Source organism: Scardinius erythrophthalmus (genome assembly GCF_964197995.2).
Source record: "Scardinius erythrophthalmus genome assembly, chromosome: 21".
Taxonomy (NCBI): Eukaryota; Metazoa; Chordata; class Actinopteri; order Cypriniformes; family Leuciscidae; genus Scardinius; species Scardinius erythrophthalmus.
In genome coordinates this window covers 27,092,237-27,111,107 of record NC_138241.1, presented here as the reverse complement: position 1 = coordinate 27,111,107, position 18,871 = coordinate 27,092,237, and the positions used below count along the sequence as shown (strand labels likewise).

The following is an 18,871-nucleotide window of genomic DNA, read 5'->3' as shown; positions in this document are numbered from 1 at the left end:
TTCATACAAACGAAGCAGTGTTTTAGGGTGTGTTCACACTTTGCAGGTTCGGTTCGATTAAAACGAATTAGCAGTTGCTCTGCTAGTGTGTTTCATTTGAATAAGTGCAAACGTTGCCATCCGAACCTTGGTGCACACCAAACAAGCAGACCGAGACCCCTGAAACGATGGGTCTCCGTCCGCTTCCAAATGAAAACATCTAAATGAACCAAAAACAGGACATGATGTCACAAGATGCGACCCTAAAAAGGACAAAATGCTCGAGCACACCTGTTTTTTCTTGTCATATAAGCTACGTCGTCCATTACAGTTTGGTACAGGCATCAGAAAATTCCATCTCCTTGCAGCAGATCTTCATATCCTGCCGCTGTTTTGACTCCTTTATATATTTTATTAGCTCTTCATGAGTTATCATCATATGTACGCACATACAACAAGGGCGTTTAGCCTAGCAAGCAGCATTGTTTCGGATGTTTGGTAAGTTCTGTTGCAAAATATACGTAATAAAGCCTTTTTTGTTTGTTTTGTATCTTTAGGTTCAGTTTTAAAAATGACGAACCAGGAATAAATATATAATTTTTTTTTTGGTCCAGACAAAAAGAACCGAGAGAACCAAACTTGAAGCGTGAACACACCCTTAAAGCCCCAAAGAGTTGTTTCTGCACATTCAAACAGGACAACAGTATTTTAATACTACTAGTATTACTGCTACTACTGATATTAATGATGATAATAATGGTAATAGTTATTGTTAGTAGTAGTAGTAGTAGTAGAGCAGTTTGTATGCAAGAGCATTGATTTAGCAAAAACATCTCTGACCTATAATCCCTAGCAAAGGAGTGCAGTGTATTGTAAAGTATGGTTGATTAAAGTAAAGTAAAGTATTAGTTATTGTAAAGTATTAATTATTTATATGATCTCACTGTCCATGTCTAGGAATCACTCATCTGTATGGTAAAATAGTGTCAGTATAAGGTTATTGAGAATGTATTTTGATGTGGTCTTGTAACATACATTATCATTTACTTTTACTTGTATTGGATGTTTGTCATCTTGATTTTGTCAAGTCTGCCATATTTTGTTGATCATGAGACAACATTCCACTCCTTTTAGAAAATGTAGTCCGAAACCTAACTTAACCTATTACTTATTCCGAAAATCAGTGGTAAATAATAGGTGAATAACACTGATGTAGAAGCACCTAGCCCTGGTTTTAAACCTAAACTTGACATAAACTGTAAACTTGTCCCTCAAATCTGATTGGTTGATTAGAATGGATCAACAAAGATGTTGCACTTGATGAAATTACATTCACCATTGGATGTTAGCAGATGCACAATTTGTTCTTTGTGAAACACCAGTAAAGTATCTCTACACTGTGCACGTTTGTGATTTGTCACTTTAGGGCACCGCTCTTGTATTTGCCCCTACCAGAGGAGACACACTGGCAGAATTCTGCAGGCTGGGAGAGAGCGCAGGCCTGAGAGTGTGTCGCTATGACAACTACGACTCACACTTGTGGGACCTTCACCTAAAGGTGTGTGCAGTATGTATATGTGGCTTTATTGTGTATGTGAGTGTGTGTTAAGTGTTTTAAAGTGTCAAAAAGTTGAGAAACGAAGTATGAAGTTTGTCTGCATTTGCCACCGCCTTTGTCCGTGAAGTACATTTGTATTTTGAACGTTTCATTGAAGTACAGTATGCTATGTCAGCAGGAACAGGAACAGGGAGTATGTATCTTAAGCTCAAAATGGACTCTTAAAAGTCAAAAGCTGTCTTTCTAAGAACCCCTAAATGAGTGGGGCATGGTGCTACTCCTTTCCCTCTGCCTGAAAGCACAAATGCCATTCCCAGGTCAAAGCAGCAATGCTGTCCAGCTGGTTAACTTGCACCGATAACACAGCCACGGCTGCCATTTTTGGTTACCGAAGAAGCTGTGCAGACCTATTATGCCCCACAGGCCGAACAGTGGCGGCCCTGCCTATGCCTGAGGCATAAATGGGCCTGTCAGCGGGACTCAAGAGCTGAGTGATTGGAACTTTACTTCTGTAGTGATGGACATAGCAGAAAAACTCTTAGGGGTCGTTGTGGCTACTGAGGAAAGAGTGCTTGAATTTAGAGACATCAATTGCATGGGGAGAAGGAGAGAAAGCGAAAGAATCAGAAATGCAGATTTGTGGTGTTTTGTTCTTCTTAATATGTGTGAACAAACCTAATACAGTAACTAAAGTGGAAAGTTTTAAGCCTGTACACAAAGGCAGTAAAAAATAGGGCTTGTGTACTGTGATTTTTCACAGGTGTTTTACCTGTAATTTAAAGGGGTGGTATAATGCCCTTTTCACAAGATGTAAAATAAGTCTTTGTGTATGTATGTGAAGTTTTAGCTCAAAATACCCCACAGATATTTTTAAATAGCATGTTAAAGTTGTCACTTTTTGAGGGTGAGCAAAAACGCACCGTTTTTGTGTCTGTCCCTTTAAATGCAAATGAGCTACAACAGCTTGTGCCATTTTACCTCACACAGACATGCACTGAAAATTTCAATGTTTATATTCAAACCGGAGTCAAACAAAGATGGAGAGACTCAAGAAGAAGTGACAACATGTAGAATGCAACAGGACATTGCTGAATGGTTAGTTGATGAATTTATGTAGCTTATGTGTAGTTATCTTCTAGTCATTGATTAGCATATTCTGTCATGATAATCTATAAATCGTGTTCCCAGGGGTGGGTTTTATGTATATTTTAGAGTTAGTGATGTCACTAACCCTAGAGGAATGTTGTGTAGTCCCTACCAGCCATTTGTTGTAGTCCTTAAAAAACGATTTCTTTAGTTGGCGCCAATGGCTTCGTGGTCAGCGCGCTGACATGAAGCGCCGTTGCGCTCGGGCGGCCCGAGTTCGAGCCCTGGCTCGTGGATCTTTCCCGATCCCATCCCCTGTCTCTCTCCTACCTCGCTTCCTGTCAACTCTCTACTGTCCTGTCACGATAAAAGGCAAAAATCACCTTTGCTTTGAACTTTGAGCTTCATAACTTTGCAGATGTTGTTTATGCTCAAACAGCAACATTACACACTAACTAAAGTTAAAAAAGTGAAATCATAATCAACCACCCCTTTAAATTGCACATTGCATTGTGTTGTGTTTTGGAGAGAAATGTCTCTAAACGTACGAATAATGTCCTGACAGAAAATTACCAGTACCATTTCCATTTGTCTTGTGTACAGTAGTTCTTAATCAGAGTCAAGCGAAACAATTAACAAACATTGTGATGCCATAAAAGCATAGCAACCAATTACTTTTACCTTTGCTACATAAATCAATAGAAATAGTAAATTATATTAGTAAAACAGCAGAAATAGTAAAGTTCCTGAAATTGAATTGAATATGATTTGAAGGAGCAAACAGGATAATTTGTACTTAATTTATGTCCTACTTATTTTATTTTATTTTTTAATATAACTCATTTTTTGGACCAAGATACAGTAGAAGAACAACTTCACTTAAACTTAATTTCCCTATATGCCACTGTTGAATATTTTTGAATCCAGTTTCCTGTAATTCTAATTCAGATTTCAATTCAGCGTCCTGTAGGGTGTGGCCGACTCAATTCCAATTCACACGCATAAACTGAAGGGGATCCCATTCTTAAAATTCTGAATTTTGCCCAACCCCTGTTAAACGTCACAAAAGAGTTAAATGAACGAGCTGTGATTTTATTTTCAGCCAACTGGATCAATCCTCTCTGCCTGTGAACCACTGCAGGTTTGCAGAGAGGCCATGCGCTTGAAGCTACTGGCGGTGGACGTCTTCAGCGAAACGTGTGAAATCGCACCTTTAAGTATTGTAAAAAGATGAGAAAAAGCGGTGTCACCCTTGCCCATTTGCACACACCTAACTAGCTAATGCAGTCAACTTGTCATTGTGTTGCCCCGATGCACCTGAAGTCTAACGGGATCATTTTGAGCCAGACCACCTACTGTGTTTCTGTGCGGATAATGACATGAGCAGCGAGGGGCCGAGATAGCTGAGTCAAGAGTCCCCCCTGTTCGCGTCTTTACTCTCGGTTTGTCGTCAGTTCACGCAGCTGTGTGTGTGATATGAGGGGCGAGCTGAAGTGCCCTCATCATATCTCAAAGTGATTAATTCCTCTTTCTTATCTTCTGATGAACACCCTGCCCCCTGCGAGTGCGCGTTGGGTTAGAACGTACGGAAAGAAGCGCACAAAGAAACGCACGGCAGACAATGGATCACATGCCCCACCTCCTTCAGAATCCCAAATCACAGCGTTCTATTATAGCAGCGTCTACGGGCCCCTCCCGGACTTACACGTACGGTCGTCTGTCGCTCCTCACCTCCAGCCAGCCTCTGATGTCTTGGAGATTGAAGTGTTTCCTTTAAGACCCTAAATCTCCTCCCTCCCGTGTGTGCAGGCCGGGCCGGCCGCGGATGGGGCTCTCAGCGGTTTGGGGACGTGGCGAGGGGGCTGTGTGTTATCCTCTTATCCCCACTGTTCTGGAATAGAGCACCAGCAGCTGGAGGACTGCAAGCCGCCTGATAATGCAGCTATTTTCTACTCGGCCATCTTAATCTTGTTACTCAAATGGTTGTGAAGGGAGTCATGAATTTTAATTCAGACATCCCCCGTCCACACCCACACATATACATACACATATTAACTTAATCTCTCTACATCCTCCCCAACTTCCAGCTGTCTGTCTGGTCGTATCTGCTCTCTTGCGCGTTCAACACCCAAATCTATCCATTTCTGGAGCCTGTAGAGCGAGCATCCGGTTGTCCGTTTCATCCCGTGCTTTCTAAAGAACGCCTCTCGCTCTCCTTGTTGCAGAAAGCAGGCTGAGGGGGAAAGAGGAGAGGGAGGGAAAAGCAGCAATAAAATAAATGACTTGCATCTTGGCAGCCGCGCGATTAAAAAGTAGGAGCCGATTTATCCAGCCACCCATGAAGCTGATTAGCAGCCTGTGATCAGGAGGAACAGCTTTGCTTGTTAAACTTTTCACCTTTGCAAGCTCGCTGCCTTTTTCTCCTTCCTCTCTCTCTCTTCCTCGCTTTCTAAGCTTCTTTGCTATATCACTCTCTAACACTTTTATTGCTCCCTCTCTCGTCCGCTCACTTTCCCTCTGGTCTCTCTCTCTCTCTCTCTCTCTCTCTCTCTCTCTCTCTCTCTCTCTCTCTCTCTCTCTCTCTCTCTCTCTCTCTCTCTCTCTCTCTCTCTCTCTCTCTCTCTCTCTCTCTCTCTCTCTCTGTTTCTCAATCCTAACTTCCATGTGCACACTCTCTAGCTGTGTTATAATTCACAGGGTCCCTACACAGTGATTCTGAAAAGGGGATATCTGTAGACAACAATATTGCAATGACAATAAACATGAACAACAGCATATATGCGGTTTCCATAAAAATGTTGTTGATAATAAGACATTTCTTGAGCAGCAAATCAGCATTAGAATGATTTCTGAAGGATCATGTGACTCTGAAGACTGGAGTTATGATGCTGAAAATTCAGCTTTGCCTTCACAAAAATAAATTATAATTTAAAATATATTAGCAGTTATTTTAAACTGTAATAATCTTTCACAATATTATTGTTTTAATATGTTTTTGATCCAATTAATACAGCCTTGGTGATCATACGAGACTTCTTTCAAAAACATTTTAAAAAATCTTACCAACCCCAAACTTTTGAACGGTAGAGTGTGTAGTGAGAATAAATCACTGTTTAATATTTAAATATACATTTATATATATAAAAAAATATTTAAAATTAATATAGTTCATTATCCTCAAATATAATTGTAATAAAAATGTTAATAAATGTGATTTGTTAATTTTACAGTATATATCTTCTATAATATTTTGTGATATTTATATACCTGCAACTGTGTAAAAGCCTATGGTGAATTAAAGGGATAGTTCACCCACAAATGAAAGATCTGTCTTCATCATTTACTTTTCTCTCTTCTGTTGAACACAAAAGAAGATATTTTGAAGAATGTTGGTATCCAGATAGTTGACGGTAGCCATTGACTTCCATAGTAGGAAAAAAAAAAGTAAATTGCTGTCTGGATACCAACATTCTTCAAAATATCTTCTTTTGTGTTCAACAGAAGAAAGAAACTCATACAGGTTTAGAACAACATAAGGGTAAGTACCATTAAATGATGACAGAATTTTTATTTTTGGGTGAACTATCCCTTTAAGCTCAATAAAAACATTTCATATAGTACTAAGATGGTGTGCAATGACTAATGGGAAAATGTCCCTCTCTAAATCATGTGATATATCAATGTGCACTTGTTTCCCTTTGGACTAAACATTTATGCTCCCTATGGTTTGAAGTCTACTTTGCAGGGTACCGTCATGTGATTTGAACACACCCTCTATTGCCCTGCACTCTCACTTGTCTGGCTTGGTGTGAATGTGTTGGTCTCCGCATTGGGCTTAGTGTTGGTCGGCTGGCTGCCCCGATTACAGAGAGGTCGCGGGTTCAAACATTGGCTGCTGTGTCGAGGGGTGGAGAGAGAGATAACGCACATGAAGGGCATCTGTTTTTATTTTATCTCAAGCCACAGAGAGGATGAGGTGAATGTTAGAGTAAGACAGAATGAGAGAGTGTGTCCACGTGGGAATATCCAAGTGGTGTTTATACAGATTTTACGTTCATTTGTAATGGTTTATTCTCTGCTTGTACCCAATGGAGAATGTTTAGACACTACGTTTTCACCCTGCCTGAAAAAGCCTTTTAATTTCACATGGGAATGATATAACACGACGGATGGTTTGGTGTGTTCTGTATCTAAAAATACCCCACAAATATAATAACAAAGTTGTGGTAGTGATTGTGTATGTGACCTACTCTGCGCTTCTCCAGCACATTTTAGTCGCTCTGAAAAGTATACATGCACGTCAGCTGTGTTTGCTGTTTGGAGGGGTCTTATTTTCATAAATGAACTGCATGTTTGTATTTCTAAGTGCTGTCGGAGTGTCTGATTGTTTGGGACAGGGCTGCGCTCCGGGGCAGAAGAGACTGGCAGCGCACTGAGTGTACTGCCACAACTCTAGAGTTCAGACGCTGGCAGAAAAGCAGACCCACAGGGCAGATTGTGCAGCAAGAGCTGCCTGACATTCACTTTGCAGACACCTCTACTCTAAGCGGGCCATTATGAAGCAGCTAGTGGGAATCTTGCCACTTGTCCTTGTTTGTTAAAGGGAGTTCTAGCAGTGCATATCCGAAGAGTGAAGGGCATATCCCAGAAACTCTATTTAAAATGAAATAAAATGTTCTTCCTCTAATGTGTCAAAGAGTAGGTTTCTTTTTGAACATTTGTGCTGACCCAATCAACCCAAATCTTTACTATTTAAAAAAGAAGTATTTAAATATATTTTTTTCAAAATACAAAATATATTTTTAAAAATACTTTACAATAATTATTTTTTATGAGTTTTGGATAATGAAATTATCATGAATCATTAATTCATAAATATAAAGTTTTGGGGTAACAGTGTTGTAATGCTGAAATAAAATAAAATATAAATATTGGATGATATCTAGAATAATCTAATCTTAACCCTGACTTGTTTCAGTTAGTTGCCACAACAATCTTTTGAATGAAACTTTTTAGGTTGAAGTGCTAAAATTAAAACTGACATTATATATATATATATATATATATTTAAAAAAACGATTAAACATGACAAAAGCACAAATAACGTTAATTACAAATTACAAAAAGTTTCAAATTAAAATATAAAAATAAAAGCCAATTCGAAATATGAATAAATACTATAATATTAAATATACAATACTAAAATAACACAGTTGGATAGTCGCACCACATGACATTTTACTTCCTGAACTTACCTTGCCATGTCATTAAACCGTCAAAATATCTGATCATTTTAAGAGGCATTGAATTGTAACATCGTCATGAAGGTCATATCACTTCCTGTTTTTTCTGCACGTTTTTGCATGTAGGTCACACCTCATGATTTTGCTTCCCTGCTTTCTAATATTATTCCAAATCTATTTTGTCGAAATACTTTTTGTGAGAAATGATCATGAAATATGCCAAGCTAATTAAAAAGGTTTTGTTTTCAGGAATGCAATTTTTTTAATGAGCCATTTATTTATGATATCAGATCTGTCCTGGTATCATAACATAAAAATGCCTCATTAAAAGAATCACTGACATACCTGGCAAAAAGATTTTTAATTCAGAAATTAAAAATATGCTTGTCATTTAGTTGTGTTTTCAAGTCACTGTGTGTTTAATTTTTTAATTAAAAAATGAATAGACTGTGTCATGTCATCGGCCCAGATATTTACATAGTACTATTATTCATTAGTTTATATAAATACTGTGAAACAATCCAAACATGTGAGTTATTGATTCAGTGACGTCATTTGTACCGCCTTTTCCCCAACTTCCTAAACGTTTGCATCTTGTTTTCCAGATGCAGAGAGAGGGAAAGGAGGTGTACGATGAGAACATCCACTATCCTCTTCTCCTCACTCTCACTCACGGGTCCAGTCCAGCCCTGATCTGATCTGAGCTGGGCAATGCCATCTCATGCCAGGCTGCCTTTCTGTACCGCCCACCCCGGCTTTGCCACTGTGTCCTCACCTCTTGTGCGTGTGCGCACACTCCTTATCACACTCCTCAAATACCTTTTTTAACTACCACTTGTGTGTGTGCTTTGAAAACAGACTGTGTAGATGAGTTGCCATGTGTGCGTGTGCTTGACCTGTTTACTGTGCAATAACAGTGTGAAACGTGTTAAATGGGAATGGAGAACACATCCCTCCCTCTCGTCCTACAGACACTGCGGATGTGACGCTCAGATGAACTCGTTCGAGTATGCGTGATATCAGAGATGATGTTTCAGGGCAGAACATTTAGAATCTATGAATTACACTTTGGAGGCTGATACAGCTAATCAGGTTTGCAGGACTATCTTCGCCTCTTTACAAAGACGTAAATGAGGCCGTAGGGTCGTCTCCATCATGAGATCTTGTTATCATAATGACACCAGCTCTCGGTTCGTCGTTAGCTACTGATTCGGTATCTCCACTCAAAGCTTCATTCTGACACCAAAGGTTATGAAGGGTTGAGATGGATGCTGCTGCGCTGAATGTTATTTGCTTCACTGTGAAATGCTCTCACCTGGCATTTTTTTATCGAAGAACTGACAAGATATGACAGATTAGGCCATACTAAGGCTGACTTGATGTCTTGACAGCGTCACACTACCACCGGTAAGACCCGCAGCAGTGTTCTCCATGATTCGAGAGCACTCAATGTGCAACGCTAGACTAATGGCCTCATTAAAGAGATAATTGTCACTGTTTGCTCACTCACTCACCCTCATGTCTTTTGAAATCCGTTTTATTTTATTTTAACCTTTGTTAGAATAAAAAATGGGTTATTTGAAGCAGAATGTCCAAACTGCTCTTTTCCATACAATAAAGGTGAATGGTGACCGTGAGTGTCAAGCAAGATTTCCAGAGCATTTTCAATTTCAATTTCAGACTTTTCTGCACACGACGGCTTAAGGGGACTTGGAAAATAGCTTGAAAGTTGTGTGATGTTTTTATGGTGCCTTTTTTGGAACTTGTCAGCCTCTGTTCACCATCATTCATTGTATGGGGAAATGTTTTTGAACATTCTACTAAACTTTTTACGTTTATGTTATGAATGAAAATTAATACAGGTTTGGAATTGAACTATACCTTTAAGTCAAAATTTTCTTAATGGAGACAATTAATAAAAAAAACGACATTATTTTGTTGTTCCTGTATACAAAAGTTATGGTTTGGTATATATAAATCTGTTGGTTGATTTTATTATATTTATTCTTTTTTCCCACTGTTGTTTTCTCCTGGTGGTGAGCTGGTGACTCCTCGTTCAGAGCTCTTTGGTTGGTTGTGAATTGTTCAGGGCTGTGCGCTTCTGCACTGTGATTACATTTGTACAAAACACAGACGAGTCCAAAGTGATTGTTTCTCGCTGGCACTGCAGGTGCTTGTAACGACTGTGATTAAATCATTGTTTTGAATCCTTCTGTGTTCTGGTCATTTTTTTGTATCACAGAATAATTGATTTGTGGTGTGAAGTCTCATGGTTATAATAATGAATGCCCACATTTGTTCATTGTTTTTAATGCAGTAATTGTACAAATCAAATATTCGAATTGTTTTTTGTTTGTTTGGTCAAATGTTTGAGGCCAAAAGTGTGTGTGTGTGTGTGTGTGTGTGTGTGTGTGTGTGTGTGTGTGTGTGTGTGTGTGTGTGTGTGTGTGTACCTCCTTAACTATATTTTGGGGGGAAATTTGTACCCAAAAGTGACCAAAATCTCCAAAAACCTCCCTTTGGGGGATGTCCTCATTTGTAAAACTGGTACTAAAAATAAAGTAATTAATGGCTTTTTAAAAAATGTAAAAATGCTGAAAGTTTTGTGTGATGGTAGGTTTAGGATTATATAATATACAGTTTGTACAGTGTAATGTGTGTGTGTTTCATTAAAATCTGGAAATTAGTTTTAGGTTAGTTTTAGCAATGTTTTTAAGTTATGATGTAAAAAAAAAAAAAGAAATAAGAGTGAAATATATCTATCACTAATATTTAGCACATTTTTGGACCAATTTTGTTCCATTTTTGACCAAACCCTGATCAAATTAGTTTCAATAAATACAATTTTCACTCATATTGTTATGCTACTAATTTATTTGATATGAAACCGTTTGTATTAAAGGGATACGTTGCGCTCAAGACTTCCTGTGGATCACAGGTAATAATGATGTTAAAAATGTTTAGTTTCTTGCACAGGCCGATCATTTCGCTTCATAAGACCTCAATGTATCATCATAAGCATGGCTATTAATTTTATTTAGTCTGTACATGTTTCTTTGACTCTCAAAGTGATGGTAGCCATTGACTTGCATTATATGAATCTCCAAGGTTTCAGCTCAAAATCTTCCTTACCGTTCAACTGAAGAAAAAAGAGGGTGAGTAAATTAACAGCACATTTTTATTTTTAAGTGAACTATCCCTTTAAGTTAGCATTTCCGCTGGTGGTCTCACTTCTGGACCTGACTGTATGTCCTGCAGAGTCCCTGTACTGGCGGATGGCCTCACATGTGCCTCAGTTCACAGTTTGACTGTCACTCTAGGCCTCTTCATTTCCCATGCTCTGATAGCCAACTGAAGCTCAGCTGTAGAGTCGCTATGCAGCTAATCCTGTCAGTCAGTCTATGGAAAAGAGAGAGGGGAGAGGGGGAGGGGTAAAAAGGAACCCAACTCTGTCTTTTGAGATTTGAAAGAGGTCCGTTGTCCCCTCCCTCTGTCCCAGTAGAGGGAGAGAGCTCCCTGTTCACTACAAGGGCTCCATTAACTTGACCACTTGCCCTTTGCACACAAAGCCTGGGCCGGCCCACTGTCCCTCCCACCCAATTATGTGCGATTAAGCTCAGTGTGCTGTGTCAAGATGCAGAGGGACAGAGAGAGAGAGAGTCCAGATACTCTGTAAGTGGAGCAAGAGAGTGAAAAAGAGGAAAAAGGTAGTTATTAAAAGGCAGTGCATGCCTGTAACCTGTAGTTTGGCTTGTTGTCAGTCTAAAGTACATTGTTTGCTGTTTTGTAGTGCTTTAGGAACCAAATTGGATATTTTAGAGTAAGATATTGGTTGTATATGAAAATGATGGTAACATTTTACCATAGGGTTCATTTGGTTAACGTTAGTTAATGTATTCGGGCATTATGAACTAACAATTAGCATTACTCTTAAAGCATTTATTAACCTCGATTAATGTTAATCAGTACATATAAATCTGTTGTAAAAATGAACAATGTATCATGAAGAAGCATGAATTAACAATAAACAATAATATATTTATAAATTAAGTCATCTAGATTCATAAAGAATAAATTCTGTAAACGTTCTTCATGTTTTTAGTTTATGATACCTAATGTATCAGCTGATGTTAACAAATTGTATTTTACTGTGAGGTGTTACTAAAATTATAATTTTATTCTTAAAAGTGTATTTCTTTATTTTTTAAATGTATGCTAAATGCTAATATCATCAATATTATAATATACTGGCAGGCTGCAACTAGCCTACTCATAAGATTATTGCAAGAATTTAAAATAAGATATTTAAAAATGTGTACTGTTTTATGAATGTTTATTATCAAGTTTATTAATGTAATGGTAAATTCTGACATATTCCATATTCCCCATATCAATTACTAAAATATATAACAATTGTTTTTGTGGTGCAATTGTGAGGGCACATGAGACAATGATTTAATGAATAAAATGTGATCATTTTCAGTTCGATTTGGTGTCCCTTCCTCGGATAGATGCCATGCTGTTGTTGAATGGATCATGCTCACTTGGTTGTGCCAGTCTCCCTGAGGCAGTTGGCAGCGTCTGGGCAAAAGCAGGTGAACTGACAATGATGAGCTGTTTCAGGTGAGCATGTTTTCTCATCTTAAGGATGGATTATGGCTCGGGCCTTGTGCTGTGAGGGCCGCTCTGGCCTGACACCCTGAAACAAGACATGGCAAATGGAACAGTGAAAAATCACATAATTAAATCATCCAATCAATACAAAATGGCTATGAATATACAGCAAACTTTTTTTAAAAATGAAGTTGTATTCGCTAAAAAATACAAAGTTTCAGTTTACGGGCTGAACATTGTATTATTGAAAAAAATAAAGTAGCAACATCTTTTCTTCTTTATTGTGACATACATCTGAGTGTAACAGATTCTCAGAAAAAGAAATAAAAGTTGCAGATTGACTCAATGATTGGAGAAGTCCTGCAGCGTCACCAGTGAGAAGTCTGTTGTTTTACCGGAAGATCCACTTGTGACATTTTAATTAAACATTAAAATGTCAAAGGAAGAATTACTGAATTCATGGCTGAATTATTCACAATACTTGTCATTATATGCATTTAGAAAACTGATAAATTTCATGCCAAATTGAATTTGTATTTGGATGGTGGCCTTGCAGGAGCCTAATCTGTCCTTGCTCTTACTGGTATTTTATTGAATGTATTGTCTGTGTGAAGACTGGGATATGAATGCTTTGATAAGTTTATTAAATGGCAAACTCTCTAATGTGCCGCTTGCACTTTGTAGACATTATATTGCTGTTTTCACATCCCAAATTCTGACCAACCACATCGTCTGACCTTGAGTTTAAAACCGATAAAAGGTCCCCTCATAAAATTCCTCTCCTTCAGAAAGGTGGTTTGGCTTTGGTGTGTTGCTTTATTGAAGAAGTAGATTTTAAAGTATCTGTCCTTAATTCCGCAGTTGGGCTTTAAAAAGGTTTCCCTCTAACGGGCAGAGTAAATCAAGGGAAGTGAGTGCACAGTTCCTGAAAGCATTTTCTCCACTGAGAGCCATTGAGTGTGTTAGCAGCAGGAGTTGGAATGCTTTCCCCTCCAACACCTGCTACCGGCCCTGTGGGGCCTGGATTACCTTTTCATTTCCACCCTCTCTGCAGAGAGAGAGCCCAAATGCTAAGTGAAGTCAAAATAAGCGTGGACCCTTCGGCCTGTTTCTGAGCACCGGCATCTCTGCGACGTGGTGCCACTTTAAATCTTGTATCTCCGCGAATGTTCCAGGAACATTTTGATTTTAGCATTGTTCACCTGAATAAATTTCTGTGATGAATTTACTGACATGCAGCCTTATGAATAAAAGAAATCAGTCAGTTACACCTTTTCCTCCTGCCCTCCGGTAGAGGAAATTGTACTATTCAGAACGACCGAATGCCTACGTACCATGACTGTGTGGTTCGAAGCTGTGAATGAATCAGAAAAATTGCTTCGAAAAATCAATGCATATCCTAGAGCTCACTGTTACCTCTCTGATAACAAAGCAAATAGCATATGTGCAGCGTGTAATGGTTCGCAGATTGCTGTGTTTGAACATGCTGCTATAATGCTAAGCTAAATCTAAACTGGATCTTGATGCCGCACAATGAGAGAGACCTCTTGGCTCCGTTTATTGAGAAAGTGGCCGTATGAAAGAGTAGTCTGAAAAAGCCAGCTCTCCATCAAACTGACTTATCCTATCCTCCACCTGGATTTGACATTAAGCCTTTTGGAAAAGATCCAAAGCGCTCAAGAGGTAGAGGCTTTGTGAAAGTGAATGCACTCAGTGGAGTTGATTGGTGGCACATAATGTTGAATTAGTATGCAGTCTACATGAAGAAGAGGGTGGGCAGTTTTGACAGAGCTTCTTTTAGCATCACACACACACACACACAACGGCTCCTGTTGGCCGTGTGTGTGTGTGTCCTAAATGGACATTTTGTTTCATTATATACAACCTGAACTGGATTTGGTGCTATGAAGTTCTTTTGGCTTCTTTTGGTCGTCAAGGTGACTATGTGAACGCCTCAAAAGCGGTCTCATCTCTTTCAGCTGCAGCGATTGGTCAACAAGCTTCTTCCTCTCACAAGTGGCTTGCTAAGCATGAAGAGGGTCAGTTTCTTTTCTAGAGGTCAATGAAGCAGCAATGTGCACCACTTACCCGCAGACAGACGCACATACAGTAAAATCTATATATACAGAGACGCATTTTTGAAATCTCGACTTGTTCCTCTGACAACGTATACTGGGTCATAATTCATATATTTTCTAAAAAAATAAAATAAAAAACAATATAATGCATAGCCCTTGTTCAACATGTGTATCATACTTGAACACACTTTTGCATGCATTTATTTCCAGGAAGTATAATTTTGTATATTTGAGTGGACTTTACAGGGATTAAGCTGTTGCTTAATTCAACACTGTAAATACGCTTTACTTAGCTCCCTTGCTGGAGTTTTAGTTTGTTATGTGAGCCTTTGTTTGTGGTGTAGGCTTGATTCACGCTTGACGGTACTTGGTCCCATATGAAGACTCAGTTCAGAGCCTGCAGAGTGTTTTTCTTTTCTACTTTTTGGCACAGCACTTGCCTTAAATTCAAATTGGACTGTAATTGCATTTTATATAAAAAATATATTTTCAAATTCTTATCTCAGCTTTCATTTTTTAACCAAACAGAAAAAAAATGACTACAATTTTGTCCAAGATATAGGCCTATGTCATTTTATTATATTGCAGCTGTTGTTGGCTGTATAAGTCAGAAGGTTGTAATGTTATCCTGAATCCGAGCCCTTTGTCTGGCATATGAATTTCTGCTTGGGTATTTTTCTAAGCAGATTACGCCACACTTCGAAGCTCGGATTACAGAAAATGTATCCAGACTTAACTCATAAAATATAGCCAGGTCTTATTGCAGTTTAACTCACACAGCTCATGCTAATTAGGTGTTTGATGCTGTTAATTGGGTTCCCACCGCTTTTCAAATTGATAACGTCAACCCACTCTCAACAAGAGTAGAGCTGATTTTTTTTTTTTTTGCCTGTCACACTGTGCTCTTCCTGAAAATCTATTGCATAACTCCGCCTCCATGAAATCTTTGCATGCAGATCTCTACAAATTTTCTCAGAATTTGAATGTCCAAGTTCTCATTCAAAGCTATTTCAGTACAATAATTTTCCCATTAATCATTGTTCTCTATTATTATTATTATTATTATTATTATTATTATTATCATCTTTATTAGTATTACACTGGTCTACAGCCAGAATGCTTCTGAAATAAATATAGTCAAAATTTACTAATGCTTGATCACTGAGAATGAAAATGGTGATTGTCTCTAGTTTTTAAGATATATTGGGTTGGTATACGACATATACAACAGTCTTAAAGCTGTGTTTTTAAAGCAATGTTTTGCCATCAATTCCAATTGGTCAAGCAGTCCATATGAAGGAACCGTATGACTTTTGAGGTGCATGCATATCCTATGAGCAACATCAGTGGCAGCTTTGAATGTTGTTGCTGTCTTGCTTGGTCTGCAGACTGGATACACAAAGTACTGCTGTTTTCTCTGCAAATGGAATGGTCATGCAAGAGATTCCCATTACATCAAGAAATTTGGAGCCTGGGAAGAAAAAAAAAATCAGCATCCACCACTTGTTGAATCAAGGAAGATTTTATTACCACCCGTACACATCAAGACTTTGTCAAGGTCATGGACAAAACACAAGCAGCTTTCAAGCACCTCCATGGAAATTTTCCAAGGTTAAGTGAGGCTAAGATAAAGGAAGGTGTCTTTGTTGGACCTCAGATTCTTGAACTTCTTCGAGATGATGCAGGGAAAGATTGCAAGGAAAACCTTCCAGTTAGAGGCGATAAATTGTCTCTGGAACAACAAGGCAGACAATTACAGGTTGTTGGTGGAAAACCTCCTCAAAGAGTCATACAAAAGCCTTGGTAAATTTTTTGCGCTCTCATCTAGATTTTTTTCACTCTTTTCAATGAGGAGCAGTGAGCGGCGAGCACAGCGAGCGATTTCACCAATACATTGCAACAATGGAGCAATGCTATCAGGGCAAATGGAGCCCATCAATGCTCTCAGACTATTGCTGGACAGTGACAAGAGATGCTCCATTTCATGAATCCAAGAAGCACAGAGTAATCACGGACTAAATTATACTTTTTTTTCTTCTTCATAATAAATGTTATTTATATAACCCTTTTGCTGCTTTTTAAAGTGTTACATAAACAGGACAGGTCACAGGTACTACTCTGTAAAATGCCTTAATTTTTTACGTACAACTTGGATGTTTAAGTCATCTCAACTTAAATGACATTAAACTGACTTAATCTTGTATAACTTAAAAAAAAAAGTAGAAAATTGCTTAACTTATTTTGATGAGTTAAAAGCAATGTAAAAGTATGTTTCAATTTTCAATTTTACAGTGTATCTACACATAAACATAAAATGTAAAAGCTTACATATCTTGGAAACGGTAGCCAATCAGTTGTTTTAATTGTCATATTTGAATTCAGCGCATCAAAAATACACAATAAACTATTAAATGTAATAGTTATTTTACTATTACTATTTTATTTGAATTTACTCTTATACTTAATTATGCAAATATGTATTCTGCCATAATAATAATAATAATAAAATAATGTCTTAAATTGTTTCATTTTTAACATGTTTAGAAGTATCTAGATACACGAATACACATATTTACATTTGCATATTTATCCAACAGATTACTGAATATTATAAGCAGTGGGGGAACAATAGCTGCAATATGCCTTCCCCACTGCAGTTGAAAGACAAGAGGGAGAGATTTCCCTCTGTTTGACCCGTCTGTCAGCTCCAGCATCAAAGATTGCTCATAAGGAAATGTCCAACAACCGGCAAAAACAATCCCTTGTCCTTTGATGACGGACTACTGTATGCATGCAGAATGTGTCTATGGAACAGCGCCAGAACTTTAGTGCAGGATTTTTTTGATCTCTCACTCTGTTGCCTTGTCAACTTCCTGCCAGAAGGAGCTTGTGTTTCCAGGGATGGGTGGCAAGGAGAGTTCGGGGCTATGTGTGTAGCTATAACCTGCCCACAGAAGTTTGGGTCACACATGCACCTTACCTTGCATGTCCTGTGCTATTGTTTGCATCGAGTTGATTCACCAGTCACGGTGACTGTTTTGTGCACAGGACCCATTGGCATATTTTCACATGAGTAAAATGACCAGAATCAGAATTATTGAACCTCCTCAAAAAATATTTTCGTTGTTGTAACCAAACAGGTTATTCTCTCATGCCTTATTCCTTTTAACCCAGCTATCCTAGTCACATCTTAACTTAAGAAAAACAACAGTATTCAGCCGGGCGAAGCCTGAAAACGTTGAGGTCTTTTGTGGGAATCAAGTGAGAAAAGTGAACTCAGGGGGGAAAGCAGGCTGTCATGGACCTCAATGGTCGCATTATGTAAATCTCTGACGTCCCTTGATGTAAACCTGAATAGAAACACATTAACGTCTCGTATATACTTAAAAGGAACCCAGACTTTGCCGAGCTGAAACGGCAGATCCAGTAATCATGTTGACAAATTAATGGCAGAGAATTAGTTGTCCATTAAAAGTGTATTATGTGCCATGCTGGCACATAAAATTGCTCCCAAATAAGTGTGGAGGGAAAGCGCGTGAGGGAGAGAGGAGAGAAGCACGAGTTGCGCGGCGAGGGGGTGTTTGACTGTCACTTTGAGATCCAGAACCATCAAAGCACACTAAGTGTATGCTTAGGGGCTCTAACCTCTGTTGAAAGGTTGTAATGAGGTTATATGAGGATGAGGTGTCAGGCATTAGGTCTCTCTGTTTCCCTTTAGCATTCAGACTATGCATGTGTGTGTATTAGGGTATGACTGTCATTGTATCACACTCATAACCCCTATTCATTTAGAGGATAATTTGGCCCCGCTGTGCTGTGATATATAGTGTCACCAAACCTGCCATTTTAGTCAGGGTGGCTCACACTGCCAAAGACACACACATGTATATGTACACACAGTATCATAATTTCAAAAATAATACAAATTCTATTTCAATATATGTCATTCTTAAACAGGAAGAGGATGTGTAAGGAATTCAAAGGCCAACTTTTTTTTTTTAAAGAAAAAAATTATGTTTTTAAAACTTAAAATCAGTTTTAGTCCCACAGTATAAACAAGAAACAGTATAAATAAGACAGAATAAGTCAAATTTGTAATTAGGAATGCACCATTACAAGCAAAATAAAACAAGATTAATTGAAAAGTTTCATTTTCATACCACATTGGTGAATAGTTTTCTCTTTTCAGCATTTACCAATATTAAGTTAAAAAAAGGTTTCAGTATATGTTTCATTCATTCAGTGAATATATAATAATATCGGCGTCTCCGCCGATAAAATTCTTTACAATTTTATTTAAAGAAATTTAAAAT

At 38.2% G+C, this 18,871-nt stretch overlaps 1 protein-coding gene and 1 long non-coding RNA gene across 2 annotated transcripts in view; one reads left to right on the top strand and one right to left on the bottom strand.

The window, feature by feature from the left end:
- Positions 1–4,818, bottom strand: part of LOC308681870 — a 12,342-nt gene extending 7,524 nt beyond the window's left edge. The window contains exons 1-2 of the long non-coding RNA XR_014029080.1: positions 4,329–4,818; positions 2,796–2,980 (exon numbers count right to left, since the gene is read on the bottom strand). This is a non-coding gene — a long non-coding RNA (uncharacterized lncRNA). The remainder of the gene's footprint in view (positions 1–2,795; positions 2,981–4,328) is intronic.
- Positions 1–10,075, top strand: part of camkmt (calmodulin-lysine N-methyltransferase) — a 103,166-nt gene extending 93,091 nt beyond the window's left edge. The window contains exons 10-11 of the mRNA XM_081351149.1: positions 1,406–1,537; positions 8,472–10,075. Coding sequence (XP_081207275.1) covers positions 1,406–1,537; positions 8,472–8,564 — 225 coding nt within the window. The 3' untranslated portion in view covers positions 8,565–10,075. The remainder of the gene's footprint in view (positions 1–1,405; positions 1,538–8,471) is intronic.
- Positions 10,076–18,871: the final 8,796 nt, after the last annotated feature.